At 37.3% G+C, this 27,601-nt stretch overlaps 2 protein-coding genes across 3 annotated transcripts in view; both read right to left on the bottom strand.

The window, feature by feature from the left end:
• Positions 1–213: 213 nt before the first annotated feature.
• On the bottom strand, positions 214–16,877 carry GNRHR (gonadotropin releasing hormone receptor). 2 transcript variants are annotated; one of them, NM_001290857.1, is made up of 3 exons: positions 16,277–16,805; positions 4,051–4,270; positions 214–487 (listed from the first exon to the last, which is right to left on the bottom strand). In NM_001290857.1, the coding sequence occupies exons 1-3, from the start codon at positions 16,796–16,798 to the stop codon at positions 243–245; spliced, it is 987 nt and encodes a 328-aa protein (NP_001277786.1). In that variant the 5' UTR covers positions 16,799–16,805; the 3' UTR covers positions 214–242. The 2 variants fall into 2 exon arrangements, with proteins under 2 accessions (NP_001277786.1, XP_006079903.1); XM_006079841.3 differs by having other exon boundaries at positions 352–487; positions 4,051–4,142; positions 16,277–16,877.
• A 4,587-nt stretch (positions 16,878–21,464) lies between these two features.
• The window catches only part of LOC102392527 (transmembrane protease serine 11C), a 68,809-nt gene continuing 62,672 nt past the window's right edge, over positions 21,465–27,601 (bottom strand). Inside the window, exon 10 of the mRNA XM_006079839.3 lies at positions 21,465–21,694. Within this exon, the coding sequence (XP_006079901.2) occupies positions 21,533–21,694 (162 nt within the window). The 3' untranslated portion in view covers positions 21,465–21,532. The remainder of the gene's footprint in view (positions 21,695–27,601) is intronic.

Raw genomic sequence — 27,601 nt, 5'->3', positions numbered from 1 at the left:
TCAAAAAGCAAAGGGATTAATTCAGAAACATGTGATTAAGTGAAAATATTTCATTATTTTTCCTGAAAAAAATCTTTTCCTTGTAATTGAGTTTCTGTGATTTCTAAAGGAAAAAGCGTAACATTACCTTAAACTCTGCTTTATTTATATGTAAATATGTCACAATATGCTTTGTGTTTCTCATTCCCAAAAGGAGAAATTCATTACTTTGCCTTTCTTTGACTTTCTATGCAGTCTAACAATTATAGAGAGAAATATCCATATATAAGTGGATCAAAGCATGGATTTAAAAAAGCAAAGAGAAAGAAGAAGTGATTTACTGGATCTGACACCCTGTTTACCATGTCAGGATCAAACCAATACCAAATTCCAAGGACATAGTAGGGAGTCCAGCAGACAGTAAATGAAGTGGCAAATGCAACCGTCATCTTTAAGGTCCTCAGCCGAGCTCGTGGTATATTGTTCTTGGACTGATTCAGTTGTAGTTCTTTTAAACAGAGAAAATAGAAGGTGTTTTTAATGACCAGTTTTATTACAAAGCCAAAATAGAAAAAAAGGAACAGAGAATCATAATTCAACCTGGTGAATATAATGGAGGCAAATTGCTAATAATTTTAATAATGACAATATGCTTGCAAAGCATGTTTGTATTTCAAGTTTTCCACTCTGCTACATAATAAATAGAAATATTAAAGATAGTAATGCTCTTAAAATTAATTTTCCATCAAACTAATAAGGATTTGAAATAGGAGGTTACTCAAATTCTTCAAATAAAATTTTAAGAGAGTAGACTGAGGTTGAATTGAATTTAATTCTCTGCCCTTTGGTTGTCATGCCAACATAGCCACATTTATTTTATAAACTTATAATTTTTCACCTTTCCTGACTGACCAAGCAGGAAGCCCTGTTGCCATCATAGGAGGTGATGTAAGCTTGGTGCAGGCAAGAAACACATGCACTGGATTGGTGTCAGAATCCTAGTTGGCATTAAGGAGATTTAAGGAATAATACACGATAGAGGAGTTGAAGGACATTAGCTCACCTCTTCTTATAGAAACACCAAAATCAGAACTAACTGCTGAACAGCTGTCAACAAAAAAAACCCCACTAGAACCTAACAAAAAAGATACCCTACATCATGTATGGATATGAGAGTTGGACTGCGAGGAAGGCTGAGCGCCGAAGAATTGATGCTTTTGAACTGTGGTGTTGGAGAAGACTCTTGAGAGTCCCTTGGACTGCAAGGAGATCCAACCAGTCCATTCTAAAGGAAATCAGTCCTGGGTATTCATTGGAAGGACTGATGCTGAGGCTGAAACTCCAATACTTTGGCCACCTCATTTGAAGAGTTGACTCATTGGAAAAGACCCTGATGCTGGGAGGGATTGGGGGCAGGTGGAAAAGGGGACGACAGAGTATGAGATGGCTGGATGGTATCACCAACTTAATGGACATGAATTTGAGTAAGCTCCAGGAGTTGGTGATGGACAGGGAGGCCTGGAGTGCTGTGATTCATGGGGTCACAAAGAGTCGGACACGACTGAGCGACTGAACGAACTGAACTGAACATCCAAAGATAAAGAAGGAGACACAATGAGATGGAAGGAGGGGTGCAATAGTGATAAAATCAAATTCCATACACACCAGGTGGGTAACCCACAAACTGTAAAATAATTAGACCACAGAAATTCTCCCACAGAAGTGAAAGTTCTGAGTCCCACATCAAGCTCCCCAGCCTGGGGATCTGGCAATAGGAGGAGCCCCCAGAGAATCTGTCCTTGAAGACCAGCAGGGTTTGATCTTAGGAGTTAAACAGGACTGGAGGAAACAGAAACTCCACTATTGGAGGGCACCCACAAGGTCTTGTGAATACTAGGACCCAAGTTAAAAATGGGGACCTCATGAGAGACTGAGTTAGATTTACCTGCTAGTGTTGGAGGGTCTCCTATGGAGGCAGGGGGTGGTTGTGGCTCACTGTGAGGACTCATTGGTGTAGCCCTCTTGAAGGCTGCCATTTTCACACACTAGACACATGAACTGACTTATGTGACTGGACATGTGAAGGCACATTCATATCTTTGAAAGTTCACAACTTTAAGGTTTGTATATAGAGGATTTACTGTATTTAAAGTGATGAGAGAACCCATAACCAAAAACACTCTGCTCAGCAAGGCTTTCATTCAGATTTGATGGAAAAATCAAAAGCTTCACAGACAAGCAAAAGCTAAGAGAATTCAGCACCACAAGACCAGCTTTGGAGCAAATGCTAAAAGAAGTTCTCCAGGGGGAGAAGAAAAGGTCACAACTAGAAACAAGAAAATTATGAATGGAAATGCTTACTGGTGAAGGCAAACATGCAATAAAGGTAGGAAATCATCTGTAGACAAATACAAAATCAAAACGATTAATTGTGAGGAGAGCATAAATGCAAGATATTGGAAAGGCATTTGAAATTAAAAGACCTGCAACTTAAAACAGTCTTGTTTATATATAGGCTGCTATATCAAAACCTCATGGTAACCAGAAACCAAAAATATACAATAGATACACACACACACACAAGAAAAAGGAGTCCAAACACAATACTAAAGTGAGTCTTACAGGAAATCAGTCCTAAATATTCATTGGAAGGACTGATGCTGAAACTGAAGCTCCAATATTTTGGCCACCTGATGCGACGAACTGACTCATTGGAAAAAACCCTGATGCTGGGAAAGATTGAAGGCAGGAAGAGAAGGGTTGGATGAGATGAGATGAGGATGAAATGAGATGAGATAAGATGGTTGGATGGCATCACCAACACGATGGACATGAATTTGAGCAAGCTCCGGGAGTTGGTGACGAACAGGGAAGCCTGGTGTGCTGCAGTCTATGGGGTCCCAAAGAGCCGGACATGACTGAGTGACTGAACTGAACTGAAAGTGAGTCATCAGTCACAAGAGAAGAGAACGAAATAGGAAGGGAAGGAAAAAACTTACAAAAACAAATCCGAAAAAATGAACAAAATGGCAATAAGAACATTCATGTCTATAATTATCTTAAGTGTAAACAGATTAAACAGTCCAACCAAAAGACAGAGACTGGCTGAGTAGATACCAAAACAAGACCTATATATATGCTGTCTACAAGAGACACACTTCAGATCTAGGGATACATAGAGACCACAAAAGAGTCAGATAAGACTTAGCAATCACCACCGACTGAACGTGAGGGGATGGAAAAAGGTATTCATTGAAAAAATAGATAACCAACAAGGGACTATTGTATAGCACAGGGAACTCTATTCTGTTATTAGGTTATTCTAAAATAACCTAAATGGGAAAAGAATTTAAAAATAAATATGTGTATATGTATGACTGAATCATTTTGCTGTACATCAGGACTTAATACCATATTGCTAATCAACTATACTCCAATATAAAATTTTAAAAATTCATACATTTGTTTTTGAGAATGCAACAAATTATTGAAGCAAAAAAAGTACAACCATGTGCGTGAAGTGAAAGATCAAATAGTCAATTGCATGTTCCATAATATTTAGCACACTCAACACACACACCGAAATGTGCATAGTGTGTGGATACACTGTGTGGATACAGGAGATTTGAATGTGATACAGAACAACTTAACTTTAACAAGTCTATTGGCAACTATATTATGAGTTGTACTTTGCTATATTCTAGGCATCAGGTGTTTGATAAAGTGTTATGATGAAGCAGCAGGAACAATTTGCCCATGCTTCTACTGGGTAAATGAAGTAATTGTCCTTTTAGCTTTAATTCCACGCTGTAAATTTATAATATGGGGAGATATTAAATTACCTCATCTCTAAATTGGGGATAATAAAAGTATTGCCTCATAGGGTGATTTTGAATACTGAAAGAGTTAATTAATGTATGTTAGTTGCTCATAATAATATCACAATACTATTACAATACAACACTATTACAGATAAAATAGTACCTGGCACAGCAAGTGCCACTCTGATTCTCTGGTTGGGGTATTGCCGTTAACAACTGTCCATCCACAATTAATCTGAGAAATACATACTGTGGGGATCCTGATGAAGGACCCTTGTTAGGGTGAAGATGATTTTTGCATTGCAGATCACCATGATGAGAAGAGGGATGATGAAGAGGCAGCTGAAGGTGAAAAAGTTATAAAAGGCTTGATGCCACCACTGTGGAAAACTGCAGTGTGTTACACACTGAGAGAAACCTTCAGTCTGTCCAGAGTCATCTGCTAAATGGATCATCCCAAAGATGTATAGCTGTAGGAGAAAATTTTAAAAATTAAAAAGGGATATTGCTTATTTTCAAACAATATTTGCAAGTTTTATCAAAAGTTTTCTCTTCTGTATTGTACTAATCTTCTTACATGTTGTTGCCCAAAGCAATTGCTAAGCTTCTTGACGTTTGGCTTTTGGCTTTTCTACAAAAAGTTGTAAGTGGATCTTTACTTAAAATATGTTTGGGTAATGTGAATGGATCTGTAGGATTTTGAATTTCTTCCAAAATTATTTCAGCCTTGCCGAATAATCACCGACCAAAGATTTAAACCTCCTCTGTATTTCAATTTCAGATGCTATTATGATGAGTAAACTTTTTGCAAGTGATTTTATTGTTAAATCTGCAGCACAAAAAAACTGTCTGGCATTTAGAATATGCCCTCAAAATAAATATTTAAATTTTATTTTTGAGACATAAGATCTCATTAAAATGGCCAGAAACATGTACAGACAGTTCATTAAAAAAGGGTGTAACAGTGACCCTTAAGTATATAAAAACATAGTTTCAACCTCACTTATGATAAGAGCAGTGTCAATCAATTAAGGCTACACTGATATGCCATTTCCCACTATCAAGCCTGGCAAAATTAAAAACAAAAACAAAAACAAACAGTAACACATTCTCATGATAAGGCTATAGGGAAACAGAAACTCTCATACATTGCTAATGGGCACGCAAATTGGTACAATCATTAAGGAGAGGAATTTGGCAATAATTAGTATACATTTGTACTTACCTTTGACTTAGCAATCTGACATTCAGGAGTTTTCCATGAAGATACACCCCTACTTCCATTATATGAAAATACATGTGCACAAGATTATTCACTGATGCATTGTTTATATGTGAAAAACATTGAAAATAATCTAAATATTAATTCATAGAACACCAGCTGAATAAACTATGGTGGACCACAAAATGGAGTCCTGTAGAGTAGTAAAAAAAGAGGGAGGGAAATTTCTATCTGAAGGTGTGTGTGTGTATACATGTACATACATTTATTCTAGCTCTGTGTGGAGAGAGGCTAAGAACAATGTCATCTAAGCAGCAGTGAGCATACCCCGCTCTCCAGTACCCAGATCTTATTTTCAGTATCATTCTCTACCAAAAGAAATCAGAGCTCATTGGTGAAGTGCATAATCCCAAGGTTGGGGCAATCAAAGCACAGTAAGTTGTTAGAACACCTGCTGTGCCAAAAAGTCTGGAAATGCCCAGAGAATGATGGAGCATGTGAAAACATTTCAGGCACCAGCTTTAAAGAGGTCCCATTGGCCAAATCTGGGATGTTTAAGCATGAAAACAAACAAACAAACCCTGATAGAAAAGAATAAGGGTTCAAATAAAGAAACCATGACTCCATGCTGATGTAAATGACAAAACCAGAATAACAAATATATGGGGAAAGGAAAAAGCTCTTTACTATACAGAAAGTCAGCTAGTAAATGTAAAAGATACAATGGAAGTAGCGATTACCATTTTGTAATTACTATAATAATAATTGATTCAGGCAAGATCACCAATGAATGGTAAAAATATGGGTGTAAGCTTGAGGAGAGTAGTTTATTTAAGTCATCTCAAAGTATCTACCTGTAGGATACATTGCATTATAAACAGTAAAATAATAACTTTACAGTAGAGAAATAACCAAATAATTAAGCTAACATTGCCAATAATGGGACAGATTGACAGCATCTGCTTCCTTCTACAAGGCATTGAGAAGAACTCAGAGTCACCTCTTTCATGTTTTTGTTAAAAATCAAATCAGTCAATCCTAAAGGATATCAATCCTGAGTATTCATTGGAAGGACTGATGCTGAAGCTCCAATACTTGGGCCACCTGATGGAAAGAACTGACTCATTAGAAAAGACCCTGATGCTGGGAAAGATAGAAGATGGGAGGACAAGGGGATGACAGAGGATGAGATGGTTGGATGGCATAACTGACTCAATGGACATGATTTTAAGCAAGCTCTGGGAGATAGTGAAGGACAGGAAAGCCTGGTATGCTGCATTCCATGGGGTTGCAAAGAGTCGGACACGACTGAGTGACTGAAGAACAACAATGTAGACAAAGAATGTCACCTACACAGTAAACAAAGGATGTTGTGGCCATCAAGTTATTAGCCACTGTACTTACCCTCAGGAGTGCTCCCGAAGGAGTGGATTCAGGATGGAGAAAAGTAGAAACATGGCCCTAGATAGTTAAGATGATGTATCAAAGGAATGATCTCAATAAGCCCAAACTCTTGCATCTTTCTGTACTTAGAAAAGTGCTACATTCATTAACCTGAGATGTATGGTTTTTCTTTAATTAGCAATAATCTTCTGATATTCTGACTACCAGGTTTTTGTTGCAAAGAAGCCTCCTATTAAAAACTCCTGGCTCCTCTGTTGCCTTTTATGAACTGGGAGCAATCTGAGAGACTGTCTTCTAGGCTTAAGTTCTCAAAAGTCTACTGAATAAAACATATTTCTCAACTTTTAGGTCATAGATTTTTTTTCAGTTGACAAGTGCACAACCTGAATCTACCCCCAAAAAAATATCAATCAAACTCAAATTGAAGGGCATTCTACAAAATAACTTCTCTGCACTCTTCAAAAATGTCAGTGTCATGAAATACAAAGAAAGACCAAGGAACTGTTCTAGTTTAAAGGAGACTAAAGAGACAATGGGTCTTCCCAGGTGGCTCAGTGGTAAAGGATCTCCCTGTCAATGCAGAAGACACAGGTTTGATCCCTGGGTTGGGAAGATCCCCTGGAGTAGGAAAGGGCTACCCACTCCAGTATTCTAGCCTGAAAAATTCTGTGGATAGAAGAGCCTGACAGGTTACAGTCCATGGGGTCAGAAAGAGTTGGACATGACTGAACACGCAAGCAAAGAGACAAGGCGACTGAACCTCTCGCATAATCTTGAATTTTCTTTTATTAAAGGGGATATTATTGAGACAGCTGAGAGATGAATAGGGCATATAGATTAAATGGTAGTACTTCAGTTCAGTTCAGTCACTCAGTTGTGTCCGACTCTTTGCAACCCCATGGAATGCAGCACGCCAGGCTTCCCTGTCCATCACCAACTCCTGGAGCTTGATCAAATTCATGTCCATCGAGTCGGTAATGCCATCTAACCATCTCATCCTCTGTCATCCCCTTCTCCTCCTGCCTTCAATCTTTTCCAGCATCAGGGTCTTTTCCAAGGAATCAGTTCTTCACATCAGGTTGCCAAAGTATTGGAGCTTCAGCTTCAGCATCATTCCTTCCAATGAATATTCAGGACTGATTTCCTTTAGGGTTGACTGGTTTGATCTCCATGCAGTCCAAGGAACTCTCAAGAGTCTTCTCCAACACCACAGTTCAAAAGCATCAATTCTTTGGCAGTCAGTAGTACTGTATTGGAGAAGGCAATGGCAACCCACTCCAGTACTCTTGCCTGGCAAATCCCATGGACGAAGGAGCCTGGTAGGCTGCAGTCCATGGGGTCGCTAGGAGTCGGACACCTCAGTAGGACTGAGCGACTTCACTTTCACTTTTCACTTTCATGCATTGAAGAAGGAAATGGCAACCCACTCCAGTGTTCTTGCCTGGAGAATCCCAGGGACAGGGGAGCCTGGTGGGCTGCAGTGTATGGGGTCATACAGAGTCGGACACGACTGAGGCGACTTAGCAGCAGCAGCAGCAGCAGTACTGTATTAATGTTAATTTCCCGATTTTGATACTTTATACTGCACTTATGTGCTAGAAAAAATACACTGAGGTATTGACAGAGACATCATGTCTGAACTTTTAAACAATCCATAAAAACATGCATACAAGACAGAGAATAAGCAAATGTAGCAAAATGTTAATATTTGGGGAGTCTAAGGGAAAAGTATCCTAGAAATCTTTGTATGATTCTTGCAACCTTTCCCTAAGTGTGAAATTATATTAAAAAAAGAACTAGTTGAGTCAACAAGGAAACAATGCAAGTGGTTTTCACAAACAAGTTCTAGTTGACATTTATTCATTCTTTCCCAATTTGCCAGGCACACTTCTTACTTCATAATTTCCAAAATTTTCTATTGAAAAACTTCATTTTACCACAAAACATCATTAAAATGAAGAGATAAGAGTGCCCAAGAGCTTTAAAACTGATAACAAGTTAATTCAAACAAAAATGTTGCAGCTTTTTTTTTTTTAAGTTTTAAGCAAGTGAGGGGAAGTATTCATTTTTATTTAGTTGTTGACTGAATTAGTAAACTTAAATTCCATTTAGTTAATTTAATAAGCTCAGAATTTCTTTCCTTTTGGGGGTGGCAGAGTGGAAAGAGTATACCTTAAAAAAATACTGTTTTCCTCTTTGCTTGTAGAGTAGAAAAATTTTAATAAATATAATAAACAAAATAAATACATATATAATAAGATCTAAGTACGTATAATATAAAATACAAGCCTATTTTATTTGTAATTATAATGCTGATTTTCAGTTTGTGATCTTTTCAGCTTCAAGGGCAAACAAGAATTTTTAGGTTAATCCACTAGAGGGCGCCCAATGATAATATTATCAATCTTAAAGTCAAGAAAAGCAAGTTCAGCTAATTCTGTTTTATGATCCAGATCAATTTTTTCCATGTTACAAAGTGACCCTTTCAGTTTTTCCATACTTCTTTGCAAACTGCCCTTATTTAAAGTTGAGTTTTGAATCTGACCCAACAGGTGTTGTGAATTGAAATCTTTGGAAGGGTTTTTCACATGACCCTGAGAGTCTTCTAACTCTTAAAAATAGTTTTTTCTTCCTATCTCCCTAGTCAGCCTTGGAACCAGATAATCTGAATTTGATTTTCTGCTCTGCACAGGGTCACATTTTCACTTTAATAGTTCATATTTTTAAGTTATAATGATGAGTCTTTCAATGAAAAGGACTTTATAGTACTATGGTTTGAATTTGGTTTTCATCTTTATGTAATGAATGCTTGTTTTTAAAGCAACTCCTTGGTCATAAAACTATACTTGGTACACTCTGTCATGAAAGATGAACTAAATATATCGTGCTATCAAGGAATTAAATATTTCTTAGGGGAGATAGAGCATGTATGTGACAACTATAATACTCAATAGACTGTGACAAGTTCCGAAGGAGAGTTATAGTGTTATGAAAATTCAGAATTTTACTCACCCACAAACTAATTTGTTTTAGGCTTCATTCAGTTTATTTTCAACTCCAAGACCATGTTCATTTGAATGATTAATATAGGGATATACTTTACTTCCAGTGATTCTTTCATACTTGGATGATATTTCATAAGTTTCTTTGTTTCTCCTCTCTCATGCCTGGCCCCAGTTCTCATCAGTGTTTACTTTATTTTGCCCTAAACAATAGCAGTTTGTTCTCCACCTTTACAGTCACTTGCAGATGCTATTCCTCTTAGCATATAATTTTTAACCTTCGCCTTACCCCATATTAGTGACACCATGACTTAATCTTTCTGAAGGTGATTATCTTTAGATGCTATGCTTTAGGTTCCTCTTGGGATTCCCTGGTGGCTAAGACAGTAACAAATCCGTCTGCAAAGTAGGAAACCCGGGTTCGATCCCTGGGTTGGGAAGCTGCCCTAGAGAAGAGAATGGCTTCCCACTCCAGTATTCTTGCCTGGAGAATTCCATGGACAGAGGAACCTAGTGGGCTAGGGAGATATAAATAGTATTTAACTCTAGGGACTGTCATGACAGTTAACAAGTGAATACTTGCAAAGCACCTAGAGTAATGCCTGGCCCACAGTTAGCACTATATAAATCATAGCCATTATTAAACATTTTTTTGAGGCACACAATATATAAATATATATTGCATATGTTTACATATTTATAAATTTATACCATATTTTTCCTGATATCACTTAACTATTTATTCTCACCTTAAGATTTTCCTGCCTTTTCCTTCTCTAGCCTCTTACAGGAAAAAAGAGACAGATTGCACACTGTGATACAATGATATGCATGCATGCTCAGATACAATGATATGCATGCATGCTCAGTCGCTCAGTCATGCCCAACTCTTTGTGACCACATGGACTATAGCCCACCAGGCTCTTCTGTTCATGTAATTTTCCAAGCGGGTTGAAACTCCTGGTGGTTAGAATTCTGGGCTTTCACTGCTGAGGCCCGAGTTCAATCCTGCTAGGGGAACTGAGATCCTGCAAGTCGCACAGCATGACCAGAGACAAATAAAAAAACAAAAAGCAACACAGAAGCATTTAACACAATTCCTGGCACGTTTATGTACTGAATAACTATTATTTATCAAAATAATCATCACCATTATTGTTATTTCTGCTATTAGTATGCTATTACTACATTACAGTAACATTTTTGGCATATTGTACACATGTAGTGAGTATTGATTGAATTTAAGCTGCTTGTGGGGCTTCCCAGGTGACACTAGTGGTAAAGAACCCTCCTGCCAATGCAAGAGACATAAGAGATGCCACTTCGATCCCTGGGTCGGGAAGATCCCCTGTAGGAGGGCATGGCAACCCACTGCAGTATTCTGGCCTGAAGAATTCCATGGACAGAGGAGCCTGGCAGGCTGCAGTCAGTCCATAGGATTGCAAAGAGTCAGACATGACTGAAGTGACAGCATGGATAGAGCATGCACAAGCTGCTTGTCAAGTTCAGAAGAGCCTGCTAGCATTGTAAATTTATGTTTGTAACAGGCAAGCCTCCACATTTATTCAGACCACACATCTTCACACCGAAGAATAAAGGAATACTCATATACAACAGACCCTCCAAATCTTTGGGTTCCACATCTGTAGATTCAACCAACTGCAGACGGAAAAATATTCAGAAAAAATTTTTTAGAAAGTTCCAAAGAGTAAGACTTGAACTTGGAAAGCTCCAGCAACTGTCTATATAATATTACATTGTATTTACAATTATTTACACAGCATTTACATTGTATTAGGTATTATAAGTAATCTAGAGATGATTTAAAGTATATAGGAGGGTGTACATAGGTTACAGGCAAATAGTATACAGTATTTTATAGAAGGGACTTGAACATCTGGGAAATTTCTTATCAGGCCACCACGGTGGGGAAGGAGGATGTCTAGGAACCAATCCCCTGGGGATATCAAGGGTGACTGCATTTTCTCTTCACGCCTGGGTTACCTACAGAATTAAAAAGCTGTCAACATATAATTCTCCCTAGTAACACAGAGAAACTAGTGATGTGAACTCTATCTGCAAATAATCTGCTGCTCTGGAATTCTTGTGGTCTTAGCTGACAGTCATCAGAAACCTTGCATTTTTTAATTGGAAATGGACACATCAGATTCAGGAAATGTTTCCTGCTTAACATGCACCTACTAGCCTGACCACAGTCAGTCTTAAGTCAGATATCCTTTCAAGTCCTGTTGGCTGTCTTGCCTTGCCTTCCTCTCCCTTCCGCCTTTTCTTCCTTTCTTATCCTATGTTTAGAAATAATACCTCCAAGACTTGAATCATTATGCTCTGGCATATAAAGCTTTTAGAGTGAATAAGACAGCTTAGTGACTAGGGAGGACATTGGCCAAATTTACTTATCAGTCAGAATACATGTCATAATTTTTTGAAGCAATCTTTACATAAGCAATTTTGTTTGTTGTTTCTTAAATAATTATTTTATTTTCATACTCATATTTCCCTAATACTTTTTTCTCCTGACTTCAAAAATCCTATTATGAAGGAAGTAATTAAGGTAGGAAAAGGGGAAGGAATGAATAGTAATGCATTTTTAAGACTTTATACTTAAAGTCTTATATATGATTGTGTATATCTTACTCTTTATAGCACTTTTTATAATGACCCTTTTAAACTTGGTTAAGTAAATTACTCAGATAGCTGGTAAAAGACAGCACTGAGATTTGAAACCAGCTTTGTTTAAATCCCACTGCCTTTCAGACTTGCAGGGATATCTGAGGTCTTCAGAGACTAGGACTGGAGCTGGTGAATGGTCAAACAGAGGACTGGGGCTCCCTTATCCCTATTTGACCAGAGCAACTCCACTTATATCTGTTTCATTTATTGAAGCTCCACACAGTATTTCATTTTAAATAAAATTCAATTACAAGCAAAAGTATAAAATTGTGGTCACAGTACACTGAAAGTTCTGGAAATATATCCCCAAACCATCACAGAACTCTGAGGTGATCAGCAAGGTGGAAAAGCAAGGTGGTCAGTTTGAAAGTTGGTCATTCTGAACTCTAGCAAAATGTCATAAATTCTCAGGTTCCTGGGAACATGACAACTAGCTTGTTAATTTTTTTTTTCTTTTTCCAACCTAGCATGAATTAATCAAGTGATAGAATATCCATATATATACCAAAGGATGAATACAATCCTAAAGGAAATCAGTCCTGAGTATTCATTGGAAGGACTGCTGCTGAAGCTGAAGCTCCACCTGATGTGAAGAGCTGACTCATTAGAAAAGACCTTGATGCTGGGAAAGATTGAGGGCAGGAGGAGAAGGGGACGACAGAGGATGAGATGGTTGGATGGCATCACTCACTGACTCAATGGACATCAGTTTGAGTAAACTCTGGGAGATGGTGAAGGACAGGGAAGTCTGGTGTGCTGCGGTTCATGGGGTTGCAGAGTCGAACATGACTGAGCAACTGAATAACAACAAACACAGGATGAAAATTAAAAGTCATCCTTTCAAACGCCTTTTAAATTAGCCACAACGGGATGTGCTTTTGTCAATGGGCTTTGTGGGGCATGGTGAAGTGTGAGCTGTACTCACTGCGTCACACAGCCTGGAAATCAAAAGCCTTTCCTATCTCTTGTCTTCCCCATCACGCACACATTACATTACTCACAGGGTTGAAGCCTCTTTTATTCAGAGAGAAAGAGCAGAGAGCTATAATAAAAAGATAAATTGGACTTAACAAAAAGACAGGAGTACAACAGATCAAGTGGCATTGGGCAAACAATCCTTTTAAGTGAATACTTTTCAAACTGCGGGTTGTACCCATCAGTTAGTTGTAATCAGTAATAAAAAATGATTTGGAACAGAATAGAGTATTTATTTTATGAAAACTTTTCTCAATTATAGGTCTATGAGAGATAGATTAAGTCTTTATGTAGTCTGTATTTCTTTCTTTCCATTACTGTCAAGAAGGTTTGAAGGACATTGATGTCAAAGGTTCTCTTTGAATGGTCTTTTTTTATGTGAAATGGAGATAATAGCATAGCTTTTACATATCTCACAGAGTCTGTGTAAATACCAAATAAGATTATGAATGTGAGGTCTTTCAGGAAACTTCAGCAAAGTGCTTTATCAATTTAAAGTGCTGCTGAAAGCAAGAATGAGTCATTTGTTTTACAAAATGAAATAGCGTCAATACTACCATATTCTGTAACCCATATGTAAATTTTCTTATGTACATCATTTTAATAATGTACAATATGATGGCCACAGTTAACACTGATGTATGATGTTTAGAAAAGTTGTTAAGAGAGTAAATCCTAAGAGTGCTCATCACAAGGAAAGAAAACTTTTTTCTTTTCATTGTGTCAATATGAGATGATATAAGAAGTTAGCTGAAACTATTGTGTTAATCATTTCACATTATATGTAAATCAAGCTATCATGCTGTACACGTTAAACCTACATGGTGATGTATACAGACTATTTTTCAGAAAATTGAAAATGAAGAAAAACAAAAAAAATCATTTAATCCTTGTGTAAGACTCATGAAAGTTATATGGCTTCCACATTGTTCTCAGAGTTTCCCCCAGCTATCTTCTGTTATATACATCCATTCCACCTCCATTTATTGATTCATCTATCCAAACTTTGTTTTCATTTTAGTAAAAGGTGAAAAGTTTATTTGATCTGAAGAGGAATCAGAGTATCCAAACATTTAAAATTTATATTTTTGTTGGGTATCTCATTGAGTACTGTGAATATGAATTAAATTGAACACAACAGTTTTCACTGTTGTAGCAGCACATATCATAATGGCAAAGACAAACAAGTACATAATTCCAATGTTTTCTGACAAAGAAACAGTGAGCCATGAGGTCAAAGGAAAGGCAGCAACCATGAAATCTAATTTCCTGCTACTGTCAATCTGTCACTTAAGCCAAACAAGTCTCCTTTGAAAATTAATCACTTTACAACTTTTGCTGAAAAATACATGTGATCCTTGGCTTATTTTTTCCATTCAAATACATTCATCTTTAAAAACTTAGTTTAGGGCTTCCCTTGTGGCTCAGCGGGTAAAGAATCTGCCTACAGTGAGGGAGACCTGGATTCGATCCCTGGATTGGGAAGATCCCCTGGAGGAGGGCATGACAACCCACTCCAGTATTCTTGCCTGGAGAATCCCCATGGACAGAGGACCCTGACAGGCTACAGTCCACTGGGTCACAATGAGTCAGACATGACTGAGCAACTAAGCACAAGACCTATTATATAAGCATTAATAAAATTGTTAAAGACCTTAAAAAAAAAACTCAGTTTATTCTACTTTTACCCTTCCTTCACCATTTTAACTTTAATAATTCATCTCTCTCTCTTCTACACTGGTAATAGGCTTGAACACTTTTTTTGTACATAGTTGTATTCATTTTTTATAAGTTTTATTTCTATAACTGAATGACATTTTTTTGTCTCTTTGTTTCATCAGTACCTGGTTCAGTGTTAGGAACCCAACTTGTGTTTATCTTCTCTAAGAAAATTGAACAATGCACAAATACACATCACTGATAGTTCAAAGAAATGAAATGGAAAATTTCAGAGCACAAACCTTTGCTAAGTAACCTCATTTAAGTGACATATTTGCTAAATTAATTCTTGTATATGCAGTCACTGTGAGAATAATTTTAATATACTTTTCTCCAGGGAAATAAAAGCATTTTGTTTTTTTCTGCCATAAAACACACACTGATATAAACAAAATGTTAAGTGAGGAATTGGTGGGAGAATATAGTTATCTAACTTTCTAGTGTCCTGAAGTATTTAGTGCATCCTGTGTGGCAGCTTTTGTTTGTTTGTTTGTTTTTTGTTTGTTTTTATGCCAGCTGGCTAGTTTAGAATCTCTAGATAAATTTCTATTTGTAGTGACAAGTTTTTGGAGGATCATGGTAAACTCTGACTTCCTGACACATCCCTGTACCCTGGATTCATCACAGGGTACATTCACACACAGAGACAATTTGGTCATCTTTGCCATTTTCAAGAATGCATCGTCTTCTTCAGAGATTTGGCTGTTGAAGAGGCAGATTCTGAAGATCCATCAACTGGGGTGCCTCTGATAAAGACAGTCTGGAGGGCTATCTGCTTTCTGAAGGAGAGGGTCTTGCCTGCACCAACAGTCATAGAGTTTTGCTAACAGCCTGTTACAGTCTCATCTACCTCCAAATAAAGCTCAAGTCAACCTCAGGGAAATGTTCCAATATCCAAACATCTAAGATGCCCCACATTTCCTTTTATTCAATCCCACCCAGCTGCAAACTGCAGAACATACTAATTAAGGATAGTTCTTTCTACTCTGCAATGACAGAAGACTCAAGAAGTTCCAAATAAAACAAGTTATGCATACTTTCTACCTATGCAAATTTTATTGTTCCTAAAGATTCTCCCAATTTACCATGTCAACCAGAGTAAAAGAAAATGTAGATGAAAGAATCAAATGAGGATGAGTTCAAATTTGAGAATAGCTTCATTTTGAGGGAGCATTTACTGTGTACCAGAGAGTATGATAGAAAACTTAACAAATTATTTGTTTAATCATTACAAAGGTACATCAAGTAGACATTACCTCCGTTTTATAAATGCAAGACCTGAAACTCAGAGAGGTTAAGACATTTGCCAAAGGTAACAGAGCAGAGTTAGGATTAAATTCCACACTCTGACTTCCAGCACCCAAGCTCTTAGAGATAATACAATACTACCTTTGACAAGACCTTCATTAAGATTTAGATAGGAAATCTGTAATCTCCATAAAAAGTTTGCAATATTGGTTTACCTGTGGTCCAGCAAAGATGCTACTGAGGAGCCAGGCCAAGCCAATCATGAACTGTCCAAGCTTGCTGTTGCTTTTCACTGCTAGAGGCTTGGTGATGGCCAGGGAGCGGTCGAGGCTGATCACCACCATCATGAAGGCGGGGGCGTACATGGAGAAAAGCTTCAGATAGCTGAGGACTTTGCAAAGGAGCTCTCCAGCATACCATTGAACAGTTATGTTCCACATTCCATCCAGTGGCATAACAATCAGAGTCTCCAGCAGGTTGGCTAAAGTCAAATGTTTTAAAAGCAACTTCATTCTTGAGAGCTTTTTCCTCTTCTCTTTCCTTTGAGTCCAATTCTGAAGTTTCAACAAGAAAGAAGTGTTGAAAATTGTGGAGAGTAGAAAAAGGAAGAAAGTAACTGTCACTCGGATCTTTCCAGATAGGGTCAGGGTGGGGAGGCTGCCTGGTGTTAGTGGGATGCTGCTGTTGATTGCTGAACAGTGGTTTTCATTCTGTTCAGGAGAGTCACTGTTTGCCATCCTTTATGGCTGATACAGCTTCAAGACTCGTGTTTCTGGCACTTCTGATGTTTTATTGTAATTGCACTTGGAGTCCTGTTTTATTTCAGCCTTATTTGGCTGGTAACGTCACAGGTTTATATTTATGTCAAATTTTGTCCCTGAGATACTTTGTATTTAAAGTGAAAGATCAAGGTGAACTTGTTTTGTGGGCTTGTAATCCAGCTGGGTGCTAAAGCAAAGCAGACAAACACTTTCTGAGGGCCAAATGTAACTGTAGTATCTCAGCAGATGGCCTGGTTTTCACAACATTTTTCCTAAGTGAAGAAGGACGTTTGAAACTTAATTTTGTATTTAAAATTCTCTTAGGATATTATTCAAGTAACTTTAGTGAAGATGTTTTCTAAAAAAAAAATGTTAAGTGTTCTGTTCAATACATGCAAAATGAAAAAGAAGAAAATACTAAAAAAGAACTTGATCCAGTTAAGATTTGTAATTTAAAGAATCACAAATCTGTAATTTCTCAAAAAATTTGTTTTCTTTTCAATCACACAATGCTGAGCATCCAAACACTAGATAAATATATTTATTCAGAACTGTCCTCTATGAAACATCAAACTAATACCTTAGCAGTTAGAATCAATTTGATCTAATACTGAGATGTATTCAAATTTATCAATCAGTCTTAATGTTTAGATAAAATCATTAACTTCATGAACAATTTTTCTGTTATTGCTTTGATTTTATAATTATTGTACTTGCTGTTTTTGCACATTATTTCATAGGGTAGCTTGGTATTAGAGGGAACACTGTATAAATGCTTAACCACATCTATGCATGTTTATATATAATATACATCCCTTTATATTGTAATTGGATCATTTCACATTAGGGCCACTTAGAAACTTTCTCTGTGTTCTTGCTGTATCTTACACATTGAGTGTTTGATGATGTTGTTTCCTACTACTGGTATGACTTAGATTGGAATTTATTAAGTCACCAGATTGATTTGTCTTATCAGCTAGTTTGCTTCTGTAGCAGCCAAAGAAAGAATAATGTTAAAAGTAAGGGTGGCTATTTTAATTTAGATGGCCCATTCTTGTAGTTTAATTTGTTTGTTGTGTTACATTCATTTATTAAATAAATAATTACTAAATACCTGCTATATATACTGTCTTGGCAGGTGAATGAAACATGAATATAGCATCATCTGGGCTTCCTTGGTGTCTTAGCGGTAAAGAATCCACCTGCCATTGCAGGAGACATTGGTTAAATCCCTGGATTGGGAAGATCCCTTGGAGAAGGAACTGGCAAACCACTCCAGTATTCTAGCCTGGGAAATCCTATGGACAGAGGATCCTTGTGGGCTATAGTCCATGAGGTCACAAGACAGTCAGACATGACTTAGAGACTAACCACCACCAACAACATTGCATCACTGAGGCCCTGAAGGAGTCTATTCGGTACTATATAAGGATAGATAAGCGTACTGGAGTTACCTTATGTACCTCTTCAGTTTCTTCTGTGCTAGCTCCTGGGTTTTGAGCAGCTTAGACCAGTTGCTTACCTGGGTTCCCTTTTGGTTGTCACCACGTTCTCAGAAATACTGGCTTCCTCCCAACTTTTGGACCTGGATGAAATATTATACCATAGGACATGGAATATACTTCCTAAGTGCCTTTCTGAAGGGTCTGGAAATATTTTCTAATGGATTGTTTTGGTTCTGAAATAGAGTGCTTTAGAAAAATTAGTGGTGGAAATAGATGAGTTAGAAACAAGAGGAGTGTGTTTTTTTAGAAAAATGTAACATGTGCAGTTTTAAACAAAAATATAGCATAGATATACAGTTCACTTTACTTATTTGTGGTAGTTATATTCTATAAGTTGCCATGAACTCTGAATTAGTGAATACTGAACCATTGATTCTAGTGAAAATACACTGTTAGGTTTCTGCAAGCCAAAAATATCACTTGCATCACCCAGGTTCATTTGTCAACATCCTTATAAAAACAAGCCAAAAGTAATCAGTGTTGAACACCTGCTCTTTACATAAGCCTTTTCCTGTATAATACATGGCAGATATTTTTAAAAAATCCTTTAACATAATATTATAAATCAACTGTACTTTACAAATTTTTCCTCAAATCCCTGATATGCAGAAACTGCTTCACCTGCAAGCTCGACATTTTCCACACTATAACACTATATCACAATATCACACTATAACTAGTTTGAAACATGCAAACTAGTTACCATAAGTTTCTTTGACTTTCAGCCTCACAACAATGCTGTCCACTATACTTTAAAAAATCAGCCCTTAAAATTGAATTACACCTCTAAAACTGACCCAATTTCATTCCTTTGATGGCTGTCATACAGAGTGAGGTAAGTCAGAAAGAGAAAAACAGATATTGTATATTAATACATGTACATATAATTTAGAAAAATGGTACAGATGAACCTAGTTCCAGGGCAGGAATAGAGACATAGATGTGGAGAGCAGACGTGTGGACACAGTGTGAGAAGGGGAGTGTGGGATGAATTGGGTGATTGCATTTGACATAAATACATGTGTAAAAGAGATGGCTAGTGGGAACCTGTGGTATAGCACAGGGAGCTCAGCTCGGTGCTCTGAGATGACCTAGTGGGTGGGATGGAGAGGGTGGGAGTGAAGTACAAAAGGGATACATGTATATGTAAAGGTAATTTGCTTTGTTGTACAGCAGAAGCTAGCACAACATTGTAAAGCAATTATACTCCAATAAAAAATATGAATAATTGACCCTTGGCCCAGAACTTCCGATATTTGGGATGCTTATTAGAAAGACTCAATCTATCATTTAGCTTCGACTTGAGTTGGTGAAATGGACGAGACATGGGTTTGTCCAGCACTATAGCCATCAACCAGAGGTGGCAATTGACCATCTGAAGTTTGGCTTAGCTGAGCTGAGATGTGCTTTAAGTGTAAAATGCACAATGGATTCTGAAGATTGAATAAGAAAAAGCGAATTTAAACTATTTCGTTAAGATCTTTTAGACAATGTTTCGGAGAAGGCAATGGCACCCCACTCCAGTACTCTTGCCTGGAAAATCACATGGACGGAGGAGCCTGGTAGGCTGCACTCCATGGGGTTGCTAAGAGTCGGACACGACTGAGCGACTTCACTTTCACTTTTCTTTTTTTTTTTGAAGGATTATATTACCTTTAATAGTATTAATTTTGAAGATGTTTCAACATTACATGAAGGGATACCCTTACAAGTGAAGTGTAGAAACCAGTGCAAATTTTGGTTAGCTTGTTCAGAAACAAAATGTTCCAAGAATGTTCTGAACATTGCTTCCATTATTAAAGTGAAGGTAATTTTTACAGTTGTTTGAGGTGTTGTAATATGTCTACTGATACTCCCAGCTGTTTTACCAAACTGGCTGTCTGTTCTAAAATCCAAGTGAGGCTTGGGTTTTCAGGGCATGCATGCTCCTGGGCTCTACACTTTTCACTTTCATGCATTGGAGAAGGAAATGGCAACCCACTCCAGTGTTCTTGCCTGGAGAATCCTAGGGACGGGGGAGCCTGGTGGGCTGCCATCTATGGGGTCGCACAGAGTCAGACACGATTGAAGCGACTTAGCAGCAGCAGACAATGTTTGTATTGTCAGTGTAAATACTTTTTGAAGTTATAACATTTTGCCGATTAAAATTATTTTGACTTGTTTTAAAAAAAATCAGCCCTCATCTCATGAATCCACAACTTTCAGCATTGTGCAGCTTTTCTATGGTTTCGTCATATACTATGGGTTTCAGCTTAGCACTCTCTGAAGCAGCCTCATGTACAGATCAGCAAATTTCCTCTTCCCTTTTCTGGATGTGCAAGGTTTTTGATTCATTAGCATTGAACACATGGACACAGCACTATAGCTTATGCCTGACAAGGCCCATCTAACATGTACATTTTCTCCATAAGGCACATTACAGCCTTCTTGTGCTCAGGAACACTGGACAGGACTTCAGCACTACTTTGGCGGGGCGTAGAAATGTTAATTCTTATACATTTATGTCTCAAGATATAGCAGAATATTTTAAGACCAATCAAATAATAAACCTACTGTGTTAACTCATGCAAAAATTTTACGGCAAATATTTCATTTTAGAGTACTATGTTAGGTAGATACTTAGTTACAACTATATCATATAACAGGATAGTAGGGACATCAGAATTTGAGTGTCACTCAAGGTAAGGAAGCCATCAATAGGGGATTAGCATTAGTACAAAAACTAGAAAGAAAACAAATAGACAAATTTTCCTGAAAAAATTTTTATAGCAGTATTATTGCAAATCGGAAGCTTACAACCCACTGATATGTGGATCTGGAGGAGTCCTTGTGATTCAGGAGATTGTTTATATGCAATAGAAGGGAATTTATTGATAACACCTAATCTGTGACTTCCCAAGGGACCTGGATCTGCAAATCAACAGAGAAAATCTCCTTAGTAAACTGCAATCCATATTTACTCAAATAATTTCCTTCAGTCTAGAGAGGGGTGAAAGGAGATTTCTATGTCTTGGTCCATTGCTATCACTAAATATTTGTCAAAATCTAATACACAAAAAGTTTTCATAATTCTAAAATTATACAAATATGCTTAAATTTGAAACATTAAATGTGCATAGAGACAGGTGATACTAAGTTAAATATGGTTTGGAATTACAAACATATTTAATAAGGGTATAATTTTTGAACTTTAATTACTTCTGCATTAGAGACCAGTTTTGGACATGATCCAGTCTCTGTAGTGCGTCACTCGAGTGTAGACTCCAGGCTTGTTTGGAAGGGCACACTCATCTCCCCAGCTTACAATACCAGCAAGGAACCAAGTGCCTTTATAATCTTCACCAACCAGAGGTCCACCAGAGTCACCCTAGAGATAAAAGGATATATATAATGACTATAATTTAAGAATGAATATTGCTTATCTTTTTCTCCTGTAGTAAAGACAGAGGAAACAGAAGGAAAAAAGCTAAATATTTCAATATTAAAATGATTCTAGTCAAGAACACTTTTAAATTCTGTAATCATTTATTTAAATCAAAGACATCAATATATGTCTTTGGATACAACAATATAATAATAAGAAATACATTTGAAAAATTTCAACTCAATTATTACCCAAAAGAGATACTTAAGATATTGTTGCTTATACCATCATCAGTATGCTGAGGAATTCTCTGATTATCTCCCCAAACGCTCTCATTTTCACACAGATGTTGAAAAAGAAGTAGTTTATATTTACTCACTACCAGCACTGGGCTATTGCTCTTCCAATCTTGGGGAAACACCTGGATTGGCTCCACCTATGAAATGCTATTACCAGCATTTACTTGCAGTTTTTTCACTCCATTCCTTTTCATTCTACATCTGCTCTTCAACTTCTTGAGAAAGCTAATTTTTGACTCCTCCCTTTTCTCCTACTGTATTAACTTACCTCCTACTTTCTATCTTTCTTTATGTGACTGGAGTGCATGATTTCGGAAAAGGCAATGGCACCCCACTCCAGTACTCTTGCCTGGAAAATCCCATGGGTGGAGGAGCCTGGTGGGCTGCAATCCATGGGGTCGCTAAGAGTCGGACAAGACTCAGTGACTTCACTTTCACTTTTCACTTTCATGCATTGGAGAGGAAAATGGCAACCCACTCCAGCACTCTTGCCTGGAGAATCCCAGGGACGGGGGAGCCTGGTGGGCTGCCGTCTATGGGGTTGCACAGAGTCGGACATGACTGAAGTGACTTAGCAGCAGCAGCAGCATTGCATTGCATGATTTATCCATACGACTACTCTGCCAACAAGATTCTTAGCTTCTTACCCTCCTCCCCACTACAATCTGGGCCAACCATACACTGTGAAAGAAAATCTTTCACAAATTTACATCCTTAAACCAACATCTTTTACCCTGTAGTTAGGGGTCCCTAGACATATTTCATTCTCATTGTTAAGAAGAGCCAGTAAAAACTTTTCATTTCATAATTTAAAAAAATATTTATTTTTCAGTTGTATAAAATACACATAAAATTACCATTTTAACCATTTTAAGTATGCAATTCAATGGCATTAAGTACATTCATATTGTGTGATCATCATCACCACCCATCTCCAGAACTTTTCCATCTTGGACAACTAAAGCTCTACACCCAGCACTGAATGATTACTCCTCATTGTCTCCTTTCTCCAGGTCCTGGCAGTCACCATTCTACTTTCTGTCTCTGTGAATCTAACTATTTCAAGTGCTTTATATGAATGGAATTGTATAGTATTTGTACTTCTGCGACTGGCTTATTTCAGTTAGCATAATGTCTTAAGTTTCATCCATGTTGTAGAGTGTCTCAGAATTTTCATCTTTTTAAGACTAAGTAATATGTAATTTATGCATATGTCACATTTTGTTTATCAATTTTTCCATCAATGGAGAGTTGTATTGCTTCAGTCTTTTGGCTCTTGTGAATAATGCTGCTATGAATATGGATGTACAAATATCTGTGTTCCTGCTTTTAATTCTTTTGGGTGAATACTAGAAAATGGAAATGCTGGAATGTATGGTTAATATATTTTTATTTGCTTTTGAAAAATGATTACCATGCTGCTTTCCATATAGGCTCACCATTTTACGTTCCCACCAGCAACATACAAGATTCATTTCAGAATTTTTAAAAATTTGATTTTCTCACTTGAAACCTAGTATCTTACTTAGTTTCAAATTGATGGAATAAGTAGAGAGCAACAGGTAGCAATCTGTCTGTTTCCTGTCCTTGTCCCTTTTGATTTCCCAGCTCACCTACATCAGCCCACACCTATGTTTACTCTCCTTTTCAGGCAAATGGATGTATTTGGTTCTTTTCAGGGTTAATCCCCTCATTTGTTCTTTGAATCAAAACCTTGTTCTCTCAGTAATTGTTTTGTGTAATTTTTTCCAATATGTCTTCATTTCCTTCACTGCCTTTTCTCTGTAGGCGTATATACTTTTTGGTCTGCCTGTTTTGGTTTGTCTACCTGAAAAAATCACAATATTTCTGGATATTAAAAGCTCTTATATTGTTCTAATTATCTTCCTTTCATAAAAGGGACTTCATGTAGTAATAGTGTTAATCGGTCAGTCATGTCCGACTCTGCAACCTCATAGACTGTAGTCTACTAGGCTCCTCTCTCCATGGGATTTCCCAGGAAAAAATACTGGAGTGGGTTGACATTTCCTTCTCCAGGGGATCTTCCTGATTCAGGATTGAACCCGGGTCTCATGCATTGCAGGCAGATTCTTTACCATCGGAGCCACTGGGAAGCCCAAACTTAATGTATAGTCTATACTGAAGTTTCCAGTTTCTCATTCTTTTGTTCACTTCTTTTTTTTTTAATTGAATTATAGTTAACATATAACATTATGTTATTTTCAGGTGTATAACATAGTGATTTGATCTTTTATATTGAATACATTATGAATTGATCCCCATGATAAGTCCAGGTACCACTGTCACCATGCAAAGTTATTACAGTGTTAGACATATTTCTATGTTCTACTTCATTATTTATTTTATAGCTGGAATTTTGTACCCCTTAATTCTCTTCACCTATTTCATCTGTTCCCCAACTCCTTCCCCTCTGGTAGCCACTAGATTCTTTTCTGTTCCTATAAGTCTGTTTCATTTTTTTTTTCAGATTTCACATGTAAGTGAAGTCATATAGTAACTATTACTCTGTCTTGCTTGTTTCACTTAGCACAATATCCTTCAGGTCCATCCATGTTGCTGCAAATGGCAAGATTTCATTCTTTTGTATGGCTGAATCATATTCCATTGTGTGTGTGTGTGTGTGTGTGTGTGTACCACATCTTCTTTATACATTCACCTATCAATGGACACTTAGGAAGTTTCCATTTAATAAAGTAGTTATATTTTTAATTTTTTGAGGAACTTCCAACTGCTAACATAACAGCTGCACCAATTCACATTCCCATCAACAGTGTACAAGGATTCCCTTTTCTTTGCAATCACCAACATTTGTATCTTCTTTTTCATAATTTCCATTTTAACAGGTATGAGGTGATATCTCATTGTAGTTTTGATTTGCACATCTCTGATAATTAATGATGTTGGGCATCTTTTCATGTGGCAAGAATAGTATGCAATGGGGGAAAAGCATCCTCTTTAATAAATGGTGCTTGGGCTTTCCTTGTGGCTCAACTGGTAAAGAATCCACCTGCAATGTGGATTCTGAGTTTGATCCCTGAGTTGGGAAGATTCCCTAGAGGAGGGAAAGGCTATCCACTCTACTATTCTGGCCTGGAATTTCACAAAGAGTCAGACATGACTGAATGACTTTCACTTTCATTTCCAGGAAAACTGGACAGTTACATGCAAAAGAATGAAACTGAACCATTGTCTTATACCACATACAAAAATACACTCAAAATGGATTAAAGATTTAAATATAAGACCCAAAATCATAAAACTCCTAGAGGAAAATGTAAACAGTAATCACTTTTACAGTGGTTTTAGCAATAGCTTTTTGGATGTCTTCTCAGGGAAGAGCAACAAAAGAAAAAATAAATGAGACTATATTAAACTAATACTCTTTTACTCAACTTACTTAATCTTTTACTCAATTGGTAGAAAAATTCAAAACAGTTTTTCTACCAAAGCAGTTTTCCAAACTTTACCAATAAACAATTGTTGAATTTGATAGACACTTTCCAGCAGTTAACTTGATGTTATGTGTTACTATTAACCATCCCCTTTTTTTCCAATTCCTGGATTTTGGTGAGATCAATTTCTTATGCTTTTCAGTTTTTCTGATCATTCTTATCTCTTACTGTTAGCCCTTTAAAAGCATGTATATCTGAGTTCAGTTACTTAGCTGCTTCTTATTTTATACACTGAGTTATTGTATCCATGCTCATGAATATAGCTACTGTCCAGGTGACAATGACTTTAAGGTATATCTCTGTAGCCACAACTCTTTCCTGAGCTCAAGATTTTTATTTACAATGATATATTGGACATATGTATCTAGATATTCCATAGGCACCTCATATTTTACAAACCCCAAATGGAACTCTTACCCTCCTCAACCTGCCTCTTTATCACACGCACCATCTCTCCAATAGCGCTCAGCTTTCTTTATAGTGCAACTCCCACATCTATACATGACTACTGGAAAAACCATAGCTTTGACTAGACGGACATTTGTTGGCAAAATAATGTCTCTGCTTCTTAATATGCTGTCTAGGTCGGTCAGAACTTTTCTTCCAAGGAGCAAGCATCTTTTAATTTCATGGCTGCAGTCACCATCTGCAGTGATTTTGGAGCCCAAGAAAAGACAGTCTGTCACTGTTTCCATTGTTTCCCCATCTTTTTGCCATAAAGTGATGGGACCAGATGCCATGATCTTAGTTTTCTGAATGTTGAGTTTTAAGCCAATTTTTTCAGTCTCCTCTTTTACTTTCATCAAGAGGCTCTTTAGTTCTTTTTCACTTTCTGCCTTAAGGGTGGTGTCATCTGCATATCTGAGGTTATTGATATTTCTCCCAGCAATCCTGATTCCAGCTTGTGCTTCCTCCAGCCCAGCGTTTCTTATGATGTACTCTGCATATAAGTTAAATAAGCAGGGTGATAATATACAGCCTTGACATACTCCTTTTCCTATTTTGAACCAGTCTGTTGTTGCATGTCCAGTTCTAACTGTTGTTTCCTGACTTGCATACAGGTTTCTCAAGAGGCAGGTCAGGTGGTCTGGTATTCCCATCTACTGAAGAATTTTCCACAGTTTATTGTGATCCACTCAGTCAAGACTTTGGCATAGTCAATAAAGCAGAAATAGATGTTTTTCTGGAACTCTCTTGCTTTTTCCATGATCCAGCGGATGTTGGCAATTTGATCTCTGGTTCCTCTGCCTTTTCTAAAACGAGCTTGAACATCTGGAAGTTCACAGTTCACATATTGCTGAAGCCTGGCTTTGAGCATTACTTTGCTAGCATGTGGGATGAGTGCAATTGTGCAATAGTTTGAGCATTCTTTGGCATTGCCTTTCTTTGCGATTGGAATGAAAACTGACCTTTTCCAGTCCTGTGGCCACTGCTGACTTTTCCAAATTTGCTGGCATATTGAGTGCAGCACTTTCGCAGCATCATCTTTTAGGATTTGAAATAGCTCAACTGGAATTCCATCACCTCCACTAGCTTTGTTCGTAGTGATGCATCCTAAGAGCCACTTGACTTCACATTCCAGAATATCTGGCTCTAGGTGAATGATCACACCATCATGATTATCTGGGCTGTGAAGATCTTTTTTGTATAGTTCTTCTGTGTATTCTTGCCACCTCTTCTTAATATCTTCTGCTTCTGTTAGGTCCATACCATTTCTGTCCTTTTTTGTGTCCATCTTTCCATGAAATGTTCCCTTGGTATCTCTAATTTTCTTGAAGAGATCTCTAGTTTTTCCCACTCTATTGTTTTCCTCTATTTCTTTGCATTGATGATTGAGAAAGGGTTTTTTATCTCTTCTTGCTATTCTTTGGAACTCTGCATTCAAATTGGTATATCTTTCCTTTTCTCCATTGCCTTTCACTTCTCTTGTTTTCACAGCTATTTGTAAGGCCTCCTCAGACAACCATTTTGCCTTTTTCATTTCTTTTTTGGCAGATGGTCTTGATCCTTGTTTTTTGTACAATGTCACAAACCTTCATCCATAGTTCTTCAGTCACTCTGTGTATCAGATGTAATCCCTTGAATCTATTTGTCACTTCCACCGTATAATTGTAAGGGATTTGATTTAGGTCGTACCT

This window comes from Bubalus bubalis, chromosome 7 (assembly GCF_019923935.1).
Source record: "Bubalus bubalis isolate 160015118507 breed Murrah chromosome 7, NDDB_SH_1, whole genome shotgun sequence".
NCBI lineage: Eukaryota > Metazoa > Chordata > Mammalia > Artiodactyla > Bovidae > Bubalus > Bubalus bubalis.
Note: the sequence above shows the minus strand (reverse complement) of the source record. Positions and strands in the feature narration are given on the sequence as shown.

Bases quoted from the DNA above. Each gene is read 5' to 3' on its own strand.
- GNRHR (NM_001290857.1), bottom strand. From the start codon at position 16,798: ATGGCAAACAGTGACTCTCCTGAACAGAATGAAAACCACTGTTCAGCA. The intron at 4,271-16,276 runs GTAAACCAATAT...TTTCTCCTACAG, and splicing joins GCATCTTTGCTGGACCACAG to CTATACATCTTTGGGATGAT. The intron at 488-4,050 runs GTATGTATTTCT...TCTGTTTAAAAG, and splicing joins CCTTCATCAGGATCCCCACA to AACTACAACTGAATCAGTCC.